We start from the raw sequence: 12,142 nt of genomic DNA, 5'->3' as shown, positions 1-12,142 counted from the left end.
ATCTTTAAAAAATAACTTTAAAATAGTCAAAGTTAACAGTGTTAACTCCATATAAATAAAGGTGGATCAAATAAACATGGTTCAAAAATATTCATGTATTTACTTGTCACACTTATACCCTGTCTTTCTTGGTGCAAGGTGACAGTGAGTGGTCCAAAGTTTCTGAGTTTCTATGGCTGATGGTGGACAAGAATCTGCTTTCTCTAATTCAAGTTCAACTGATTAAGCACTACATCTCACTAGTTCTTTTATAGTGAGAAAAGCATCCTTCAAAACATCTTCTGGAGATGGAGAAAGTACTTTTATGCTTTTCTGACATTCTCTGTTAGATACTGTAAATAATTATTATTATTATTATTATTATTATTATTATTATTATTATTATTATTATTATTATTATTATTATTATTATTATTATTATAAAAAGAACTGTGGCAGATTAAGTTTTGTTGTGTTGGGATAGGTATTCCATATAAAGCAGTTCAGATAATTTCTCTCCATGTGAGATCCTCATGCTACATGGATCATTTAAAACTCTTGACATTTAACCAGCATGCTTCAAAGTTCTTTTCTAAGAGAGATGCTTACTAATGGACTTTCCTTCTCTGGATGTGTTCAAGTGAAAACCAGACAGCCATCTGTCAGACATGAAATTTATATTTCTGCAATAAACAGGTGGCTGGACTCAGTGGCCTAAATGGCTTCTTCCAGCTTTAGCATTCTAATAGTTTCATCTGGTAATGTTCTGAACAAATCTGAACCTTATTAATATAATAAGGGTATGTCTAGTTTAATGAAGAGAAGGGTGAGGGGTGACATGATAGCAGTGTTCCAATATCTCAGGGGCTGCCACAAAGAAGAGGGAGCCAAGCTATTCTCCAAAGCACCTGAAAGCAGGACAAGAAGCAATGGATGGAAACTAGTCAAGGAGAGAAGCAACCTAGAACTAAGGAGAAACTTCCTGACAATTAGAATAATTAACCAGTGGAACAACCTGCCTCCAGGAGTGGTGAATGCTCCAACACTGGAAGTTTTTAAGAAGAGACTGGACAGCCATTTGTCTGAAATGGTATAGGGTTTCCTGCCTTAGCAGGGGGTTGGACTAGATGACCTCCAAGGTCCCTTCCAACTTATTATTATTAAAGTTCACTAATTTTCCCCTTTATTCCTTACCACTACAGTTTTATTTTTGATTCTGTAGTTTCTAAAGAGATGGCTAAACATTATTTTGAATTTTAGATAGGAAACTATCTAGAAACATTCTGTCTTAATGAGGAAAGGAATAATTTGCAAAGGAGTTCTCAATTCTCTCTGAAATGCATTCTCAGTTATTCCTTTTCATGTATTACTATGGTTTCCATAAGAGAACTTTGCATTGGTCAGATGCCATTTTGTATATTGTGCTTTGCATCATACTTTAAAAAGGATTCTGACTAACTAAAAAGAACTCAGAGAATGACAGAATGAATGATCAGCGACTAGGAACTAAGCCCTATATAAAGAAAGTGAAGGAATCTCAGATGAAAAGAGAAGAAGGATATGACAGTATATTTCAAATGCCTGAAAAGATGGCACCCAGACTGAAGGCCTGACCTCTACTGATCCAAGTGCAGGACACAGAATAATGTATTTAAATTGCAGGAAGGCTGATCAATTTGGATTGAATGTTAGAACAAAACCTCCTGACAATTACCGTAACTTGGTAGTGGAAACATCTCAATGTTTCTGGTTAATTGGCAAGAGTTCCCACTAAATATTATAAAGAGGTAGCCATCCTAGCCATTTATTTCTTCTTATAGAAATAAACGACGGCCCTTTCCCTAGCATGGCAAATATGACTGTATTGTGGTGATTTCAAGGAGGCATTGTAATAGTGCAGTATACACACCCATGTAGTAATATGAAATATTTTAAAAGCTTATAATTAAATGGCAGCAACAGACAAGAATAGCATCTTTGTCAATTGTTTTTGTTGCGGAATATGTAAACACAGAATAGTTATTTTCTGTTTCCATGGGTGGCAGAAGTTGCTTTAGGAATTAGTCCCACATGGAGATATTAATTAAATCCCTGCTGGTTGTAGACACACTTAATATTAATGGAGTTCTTCTGCCACCTTCAGTAGGAAGCAGCCTTTAGTTGAGGAAATAACGCTCTGTCCATTACAGTGGTTAAAATCATTACAATATTTGATGTTGTAAACATTTTAAAAAACTGCCTAAGGGAGGAAAATTGTATATATTCCAAGCATTTGTCAGCCTTCTGAGGCATGACATTATATTCAGATAATTTTCAACATAATTTTCAAAATCATACAAGGCATAACATAAAATAAGAGTTTTATAAAGAAAATAGATCTGGAACTGCAGGTAGGTCAGCAAGGATTTGTTTTTTGACAATAAAAAAATACTTTCCTGCTCAAATTTATGTTGTTAAACAAAATTGAGTAATCATTTTTGTGCAAGCACTATTGACTTTTGATATTCAAAAAGAAATTCCGGGGTCCAGAATACTTTCAATCACCTGAGCCAGTTTTCAGGTAAAATCAGTGGTGGGATTCAAATATGGGAACAACCGGTTCTCTGTGTGGATGCCACTTCCGGAAGTTCATTTTGGGCCTGGGCAACAAAAAATTAACTACTGGTTCTGCTGAAGTGGTGCGAACCGGCTGAATCCCACCACTGGGTAGAATACATATCTATCTATAACATCTGGTCCCCAAATCTTTGCCTGCTATCTAATAAAAATGTCTACAGCTTGCATCTAGTTCTATTTCAAATAATGAAATGACATTAATATTACTTCCCATGTATTTTCCAATTTGATCACAACAAACATTGCAATTTGGTAGCATTTTAGAGAAGTACTGCATCAGACCTACAGACCAAATCTTATGTAGTGCTGTAGGTTCGGGGCTGTGCACCCCTATTGTAAAGGACTGGAATCACTTTGAATATTTATACCTAGGGTACAGGGACGGAGTGGCTCAGTGGGTTAGGATGCTGAGCTTGTCGATCAGAAGGTCGGCAGTTTGGCGGGTCGAATCCCGAGTGCCGCGTAACAGAGTGAGCGCCTGTTACTCGTCCCAGCTTCTGCCAACCTAACAGTTTGAAAGCACGTAAAAATGCAAGTAGAAAAATAGGGACCACTACGGTGGGAAGGTAACAGCGTTCCGTGCGCCTTTGGCATCTAGTCATGCCGGCCACATGACCATGGAGACGTCCTCGGACAAGCGCTGGCTCTTCAGCTTTGAAACAGAGATGAGCACCGGCCCCTAGAGTTGGAAACGACTAGCACGCATGTGTGGGGGAAACTTTACCTTTACCTTTACCTAGGGTACAACTCTAAACACATTTACTGTATAGGGAGACGGGAATACTTCTGGGTAAAAAGGGATAGAGTAGAGCTACTGAAATGTTTATCACTTCGATACATAATAAGAAAATGTATTTGTAGCCATCCATATGTTGCGGAGCTACAACTCTCATCAGGAATGACAGGAAGTGTAATATGTTTCGTTATCATAGTATAAGAAAATTGAAGAAGGAGATAATTTAGTCGCTGCTTTCAATTATATTTTATATGCTCAATACTTGCCAAATAAAATAAAACTAAAAAACATTTTTGAAAGCATATTGACATGGAATTGTAAATATTTTTAATATAAAAATCTCACAGCGCTTAAAAATAATCAGATACAAGGACTTTCATAAAACTGGACATCTTGATGAAACATAAGGTTGGAAAACCTAGAAACATAAGATCATTTTTTTAAAAAAACCCTGTCCATACTGAATTTGTTTAAACCCAAGTAATCCAAGAAAAGTAAGTTGCAGCTACTTACCAGAGTGGCTCTCAATTACAAAATAATTGCAGAACTCTCATTTTAGATGAAATGTTTTCAAATACACAAAAAGCACCACTTACCCAATATAACACATCTGTCCATCCTTCCATAGTTATACACTGGAATACCGTTAACATTGCATAACCAAAATTATCAAAGTTTGTTATGCCTCCATTTGGTCCAGGCCAGCCGCCCTTACATTCAGTGCCATTTAGGGGACACTGACGTCCACTCCCTGAGAATGCACAAGGTGCAGGTTCATCTTCAGCTAATATTTCTAAAAGTGAATAAAAAAAATATTTCAGGCCAAGCAGTCTTCAGCCTCTGGCTCAGAAAAAGCACAGCAGTCAGAAGGATCATGTATCTGAATGAACCTCAAAAGCTCGATCTGGTTTGATCTTGAAGATAAAGAATTCATATATTTTACGTGTCTCTTTGTGTGTGAGTGCCTCCGTGTGTGTGTGTGTGTGTGTGTGTGTGTGTGTGTGTACGCGCCCATGTGTGCATGCACACATATCTATCACGGCATTATATACTAATGTGCTCTTAGCAGACTTTACTCTCTAATAAAGATCAGGTAGAATGGTATTTTACAAAGAAACAGTGTTATATATTAATTGATATGAAATATTATATCCCATCTTTCTAATGTAGGTCATCCCTTTTTACATTTATACTTTATACGTATAAAATATATTTTCTATTACATGCTAATAAAAAAGAAATCATATAGGGATGATTTTCTTCAAAAAAAAACAAACAAAAATATGTTTTCACCCATTTAAGAATAGTAGTAAAACTGTGCCTGATCCCAGAATCATGTTACCTATCTGGCATTTTCTTATTTAATACTACATTGCTATTTATTAATAATACCTAAATTTCAGTCAGCAGATTTCTATTTTGAACTTGGTACCATTTCACAAATTGTCAAAAGAATGAATTTTAAGCAGTTATATTCTTTTTGAAAACCTAAAGATACAGAATCAGCCTCCGAGAGAATATCCTTTTTCAGGTTGCACCAATGGGAAACCCTTTATAATATTGACAGATTTCCCATCATTATTAATCATCTGGTACTAATTTTTATTTTTAGGCAGTAGGGCTGAGCATCAGTCTTAAGTAGTATTTACTGTACCCTAGCTGGCTGCAGATCTGAAAAACAGTTATCAGTTACCAATGGTTTTACCATTTTCTCACACTTCTGTTCTGATATAGAAAACCTGAATTGATATTTTTTACTATAAATGTCATACTGAATGATGCAGAAAGCCATAGATGTCTCCCATGAAGAGAGAGACAGGGAGGATATAATTCTGACCCCATTAAATCTGATTTTTCAGGAAAAAGCAATATGTAATCTGTATTTATTTGGTGAGAACTATTACAGCTTTCAGTCAATGGTTTATGATACCACTGTTCAATTCCAGTTAAAAGTAACAATTTCTTTACTCACCTGAATCTTCAAAATAACATGATTTGTGCATTTTTCCAATAAAAAGTTCCAATCCTATAATAGCATAGATTATAATTACAAATAATACCAAAAGGGCAATATGGAGCAAGGGGACCATGGCTTTTATAATTGAATTCAGGACAACTTGTAAACCTGTAAAATAAAGAGCACTGGTTATACTGTTTTGATTTTTTTGTAGTTACAAAGAACAAATGCAAAAAGAGAAGTAGGCATCAGGACTAAAACTGCCGCCACCCCCTCCTATTTTTAGCACAGCCTTTACAACCTGGGGCACTGCAGAAGTATTGGGCTACATTTCTGACTATCTTGCAGTCAGCATGATTGTACTGGGGGTGGGAAACAGCACAGATAAAATAAAATCACCATTCAGATACACAATACTTTAAAGATGCACTTAAGCATATAATACAAGCTCTCATTTTGTTAAGGGAAGAAAAATAGCTGCCTCTTATACGAACTGAGATTTGTATACATACAAAATTAGAGGTATCAATCTGCTGTCAGTGAGAATTTTGCCTCTCTGACAATTGCTTGATCCTCCATTGAAGTGATTTTCCTGAACCACATCAATTGCCATCATTTCCATGGCAACAGATTATAGTGTGATAAACATAGCATTATGACCTTGCGTGTGGATGAAATATTAAAAGCAAAGAGATTAAAAGAACAGATGCTTCATTCAACCTGAAATATTCTCAGAGAGAGAAAGAAAAGAGAAAAGAAAAGAAAAGAAAAGAAAAGAAAAGAAAAGAAAAGAAAAGAAAAGAAAAGAAACTAACCAAAGAGAGAAGCAACCTAGAAATAAGGAGGAATTTCCTGACAGTGAGAACAATTAATCAGTGGAACAGCCTGCCTCCAGAAGCTGTGAATGCTCCAACACTGGAAGTTTTTAAAAAGAGACTGGATAGCCACTTGTCTGAAATGGTATAGCATTTCCTGCCTAAGCAGGAAGTTGGACTACAGTAGATGACCTCCAAGGTCCCTTCCAACTTTTATTATTGTTACTGTTATTGTTATTATGTGTTATTATAATATTATATATTACATAATATTCTGACACTAGGTCACGGAGTGAGTTCTGCTAGACCACAGGTAGGCAACCTTGGCTCTTTTATGACTCATGGACTTCAACTCCCAGAATTCCTGAGTCAGCTATGCTGACTCAGGAATTCTGGGAGTTGAAGTCCATGAGTCATAAAAGAGCCAAGGTTGCCTACCCCTGTGTTAGACTCTTCCGAGGCAAACCATCCATCAATCAAATCTGTAATATTCCAGCTGTTTTTATTCTATTTCAAAGTATTCAATTTTATTTTAGATTGCCTTGAGAGCTACAGGCAGAAAGGTATCCACCACCACAGCAGAAGTAATAATAATGTCTTTTTAGGGGCAGACCAATACATGTGTAATCTAACTATTTTACTACCTAATGTGTAAATTATGGCCTAAACTATGAAACGTAATACGTGCTTGCTTTGTGGACTAGATCCTTATTCAATTTGAAATCTCAGATTGGTCTATGTCTAAGTAATATACCATGCCATCACATTTTACTGTACTGTACTCTACAGAGATAGGGGAAGGGGAGGATATACCTCAGCCTCCAGAAAAGCTTACCAAACTAGCCTAGGGATGTTTTTGTTTGAATTCACAAATAATTAATGAAGCAGTGACTTACTGGGCACTCCTGATACAAGCCGGAGGGGTCTCAGGACACGAAAGGCCCTTAGAGCTTTTACATCAAAACCACCTGGTTTGCCACCGGAATGGCTACCCCCTTCTGCTTCTTTGGTTAATTGTTCCAAAATTACACTAAACAATCTGGTGAACAAGAAATAAAAGATTACCGTATATATTGTTGTTACTATAATGTAAGATGATAATAAGGTTTTTTTTCATAAAGGAGGCTTAACTTTGATGTAATACGGAAGAATCTTTAGTGACTTATGCATACTGCATGTGTATTATGTAAAAACTAAAAGATCACCATTACAACATTAGAAGAGCAGGCTTCATGATTTAAAAAATAGCTTGGAGTAATTCAAGTGTTTCTTGAGAGGTTCCATGTATCTTTCAGGAATCAGACATAAAACATCAAATTCAAAGTCAGGATCACTAGCACTATCCAAATCTTTTCTTCATATTCAGACAGAAATGTGTTCATATCCACATGTTGCAGACAGTTTTATGCACAATTTTATATTTAACTATTGCTCACCTCTTGTGATAACTAGTGGCCAGGATAGACTACTAGAGATGATGTTCAGTCATTACATTGGAATAGATTTATTTTGTCAGAACACAGTTCAAAAGATGTTTATCTTTTGGAATAGAGTTTCCACGCAAAACAATAATTCAAGCAATATTACTCAGAATGCGGCACAATATTTTAAATGTTTGCAAACTATTCATTGGTGAGAGATTTATTTCTTAATATCTCATCTTTTTTGCCAAATCATTTAAATAATCCATTAATAGTCTGAAAACAAAAAAAACACCTTACTAATTATTCTGATATAGTATTCCAAGACAATGTTACTGGAATTATTTCTACCAAACAGAACTCTCATTATACTTATCCAGAGTCTTCCCTTATATTTTGTAGATTCTCAGAGGCAGTTTTAATAATTAGTTTGATTTTTTTCTGATAAAATCTATATTTGTCATCTTTTCCCATGGCAAAAGTGTAATAAGAACCCTATGTTCCTCTCATATATTATGTAATTTTTTTGGAGTGAAGGAATCTGTCTTGTGCTACATTTCACACCTCAGAATACACATATACGGCTTGCTATGCAGATATTATTTCTGTAAAAGAAAAACATTATAGAGAACAATTCTAAGTATGTGTTTATATAAACCTTACTAAAGGATGTTGTTATATAAAATTCAGTGGAGTCCTCTTAAAGTGCAAGGGGAATATATTCAAGGATTAGATTTCCTATTTGGGAAATCATTGCAAAGCAATTAAGTATTTGACAACACTTCAATCTCATAAAGCTGAAGATAAGGATAATTACAGATTCTTTGTTTGAATGTTATAGCATATATATATAGTAGAAACGTTTTTAGATGTTAATTTCTTAGAAAAAATAAAAATTAGACTTACCCTACTATAACTATTACAAAATCCAGTAAATTCCATCCATTTCTAACATATGCGTTGGGATGTAATAATAATCCATATGCTACAATCTTCAAAAATGTTTCAATTGTAAAAATAATCAAGAAGGCATATTCTACTTTTTCCTGTAATACACACATTAAAAAATGAACAAACCAATCATTAATAAATTAAGCACTGATTTATATAATACATTTATGATTTGTCTCTTTTAACGCTTGAGTATCAAGCAGTCATGAATAAAAAAATATCTAGTATGTTCTTTCTTAGCATTCAGAGAACCAGTAAGCTCAAATAGCACAAACCATGCATTTTGTCAGTGTAAACTTCAAATAAATGCTTAATCCCTTTTAAACTACTGAAACTGCTCACAAACTTCAGTGAGCGATTTCAGACTAATGGCTCCTTAAATCATAATATAATGTGCAATTTATTTATTTATTCAACTTGTATAGCTGCTCATTTCGAACCTCTGACTGGGCAGCAATGTTATTTCATCTTTATTCCATCTTTCTGTCCCTCAACAGTTAATAGTTGTAAACTGTTCCTTTATAAGTATAAAACAATCTAAAATGAGTTAAAGCATAATAAAGATTTTAATTATAAGCTCTCTGCTACTGCAACACGCACTATTAATGCAAACTGTTTCCCCTATAATCTAATAAGATATTGAAGGATCAATTGTATATTGCAGTCTTCCCTGACCAGATGCTCAGTGAGTTGTAGGACGTTTACATTCTCTGTAAGTACAGGTAGGTAATCAGAAAGACATCAATCAGAGACCTTCAGAATGACATTATGTTGTGTTAAAACTTTCTCCAGCTCATCAACTTGGAGCCAGAAAAGCCATCACCTAATATTAAAACAATTTGCTGATGGCAAATAATACATTCAGCATAATCTTGCAAAATGACATCACACCAGCATTGCACCACTCTCATGAAAGCTCCACAAACTGGTATTTACAGTTACCTAGAATTTATGTAAGGTTTCTTTTATTTCATTTAAAGAGTTCTGGGTGAGAGTAGGAACTCGGAGAAATCCATTCATTTTTAATGCTTTTCTAACTGGCCAGGAACATGGGAAAGGATGTTAACACAGTAAATGTAACTGAAACTGGAAGGCACTAGGAGAGTGCTAGTGATGAGTTTAGAAAAGAGAAGAAAATGAGAAGGAACCCAGATGAAGCGTCTACAGAAAATGTTTTACCGGGACTGTGTTGTAAGGAAAATAACTGAACTGGAAAGTATAAAGGCTGTTCTTCTGAAGCATTGGGATGAGCTGAAATAGAATGGTTGGCATTTTGAAAAGTCTCAGTTGCACATAAGATAATACCCCTACATTAAAGCAAGTGTGTCTGTGTCTGTGTGTCTGTGTGTGTTTGTCTCTGTGTATATACCCATCTCACCGATAAGATGACTCTGGGTGGCTTACAAAGTGTGTGTGCATGTGTGTGTGTGTGTGTGTGTGTGTGTGTGTGTGTGTGTGTGTGTGAGAGAGAGAGAGAGAGAGAGAGAGAGAGAGTATAACAATTAAAATTTTAAAAACTATATAAAAAAACTAGTACCAGGAAGATGGATGGCACAGGGTAAGATCTTCTTCTTATCCCATCAACCACCTGCAGTAGTGAGTACCCCTCTCAGGAGCCCAAGTCAACCAGGCCAAAGAAGGCCAAAAGAACAGAAGCATTTCTCACCACCAATGGTAGAATGTTCCACAGGGCCGGGGCCACAGAAGAAAAAGCTCTTCTGTGTGACCTCAACCACTGGAATTTCTTGGCAGACTTGGTCCTCAGAAGGCTCCTTCCGCTGGAGTGAGTGGGTCGAACTAGTCCCATTGGGGTGAGATCAGTAGTGGGATTCAAATATGTGAACAACCAGTTCTCTTTGTGGATGCCACTTCTGGAAGTCCATTCTGGGCCTGGGCAACAAAAAAGTAGATACCAGTTCTGCCAAAGTGGTGCGAACTGGCTGAATCCCACCACTGGGTGAAATGGCTCCTCAAATACCCTGGACCTTATATTTCGCCATTAGAGATGGTATGAGAGAAAGGATAGGATAGGATAGGATGGGATGGGATGGGATAGGATAGGATAGGATGGGATGGGATGGGATGGGATAGGATAGGATAGGATTTAGAATATCAGCAGGAAGGACTGGGAAACCAGTAGCATAGATTTGATCAACTTGCGCTATAAAATCTCTCTATAATTTCTCTCAACTGAATCTGGAACAAACATAATATTCTGAGTTTCTGTTCAGGCAAATCACAACCTACTCAAAACAGTTCAACTGAACTTCTAAGGCACAATTTATTTATTTATTTATGTTATGAAGCAAAAACATTTTTGATTGCATACATATCTCTGTCTCATAAAAATAGACTTTCTGCACTGTTATAGTGAGTTGGACTACCAAAACTGGCTCCTTCCATGCTTCAGAATCAATATACTTCTTACACTGTTGTCTGTTTGGCAGCTAAGCTGATTTATTTTAGACCCACCATAGCATAACCCAAGCTGGAAAACAGCAGAATTTCTGTTTCCAGCAAGACAGCTATGTAGAATTTATGACTGATGTATTTTCCAGATACAGGTACTCCTCTATTTATAACCATTCATTGTGCAACCATTCAGTTACAACGGCACTGAAAAAAGTTGACTTACAACTGGTCTTTGCACTTATGGCACTTGCAGCTTTTCCATGGTCACATGATCAAAATTCAGGCACGTGGCAACTGGCATATATTTACGACAGTTGCAGTGTCCCAGAGACATGCAATCAGCATTAGCAACCTACCAGCTGGCTTCTGACAAGCAAAGTCAATTCACTTAATGATCATATGATTCACTTACTAACCATGGTAAAAATAGGTCTTAAAATCAGATGAGACTTACTTAACAACCCTCTTGCTTAGCAATGGAAATTCTGGTCCCAGTTGTGATTGTAAGTGGAGGACTACCTGTATCAGGAATTTTATCTCCTCCCCACCTTCAATTCTCAAACTTCAGCTGACCATGTATTTACTTCTCAGGTTTTTGGGAAGTGGAAAACATAATATGGAAGTGTATTTAGTTCAGTTACTCAGTCAGCACAGTCAGCTTGTTTGCTTGCTTTGACTCCACATCCTGTAAACTGTCATCAAATGAGTGTGCAGATATCAAGCTTTAAATAGTGGCTGTGTTTAGACAACATGTTGAACATGGCTAGTGAATTAATCTTTTTTCTTAGCTCTCATAGGGTTTCACTGAGGTGGTTTCATTCATATAAAACGGGGATTCCTCAATCTCCAGGTTGCAGCTTAGCAACATTCCAAGTAACAAAGCCCTATCCACGCATTTGCGGGATCCAGGCAGTGCATGAAACCACACACACCCTGGTCCGTGGAAAAACCGCCCTCCATGGAACTGGTCCCTGGCACTCAAAAGGTTGGGGAACCACTGATATAATACATTAAATAACCAAAAAGAAGCTGTATTTGACAGGTCCTGTGAATATGAATTATATTTTTACTGACTGAGTTGTGTTGTATGAATCTAGTCCATAAGTCATTGGTTCAAAAAAAAAGACACCTAATCACAACCCTATTTTAAAAAAATTAAGTCTCATTAGTACTTAAACTGTATGTGTCTCTTTCCCTTTAACAAAAAGCTAACATTTTCCAAATATTTTTAATAATACAAAAATCAGCGAAGAAA

General features: G+C 36.2%; 1 protein-coding gene across 3 annotated transcripts in view; it reads right to left on the bottom strand.

The window, feature by feature from the left end:
• CACNA1D (calcium voltage-gated channel subunit alpha1 D) overlaps window positions 1–12,142 on the bottom strand; it is a 274,845-nt gene that overhangs the window by 161,927 nt on the left and 100,776 nt on the right. For all 3 annotated transcript variants that reach the window (XM_081321938.1, XM_081321939.1, XM_081321940.1), the window contains exons 4-7: window positions 8,431–8,570; window positions 7,000–7,142; window positions 5,304–5,456; window positions 3,928–4,124 (exon numbers count right to left, since the gene is read on the bottom strand). In XM_081321938.1, coding sequence (XP_081178064.1) covers window positions 3,928–4,124; window positions 5,304–5,456; window positions 7,000–7,142; window positions 8,431–8,570 — 633 coding nt within the window. The remainder of the gene's footprint in view (window positions 1–3,927; window positions 4,125–5,303; window positions 5,457–6,999; window positions 7,143–8,430; window positions 8,571–12,142) is intronic.

Source organism: Vipera berus, assembly GCF_964194415.1.
Source record: "Vipera berus genome assembly, chromosome: 2".
Classification (NCBI taxonomy): Eukaryota; Metazoa; Chordata; class Lepidosauria; order Squamata; family Viperidae; genus Vipera; species Vipera berus.
Note: the sequence above shows the minus strand (reverse complement) of the source record. Positions and strands in the feature narration are given on the sequence as shown.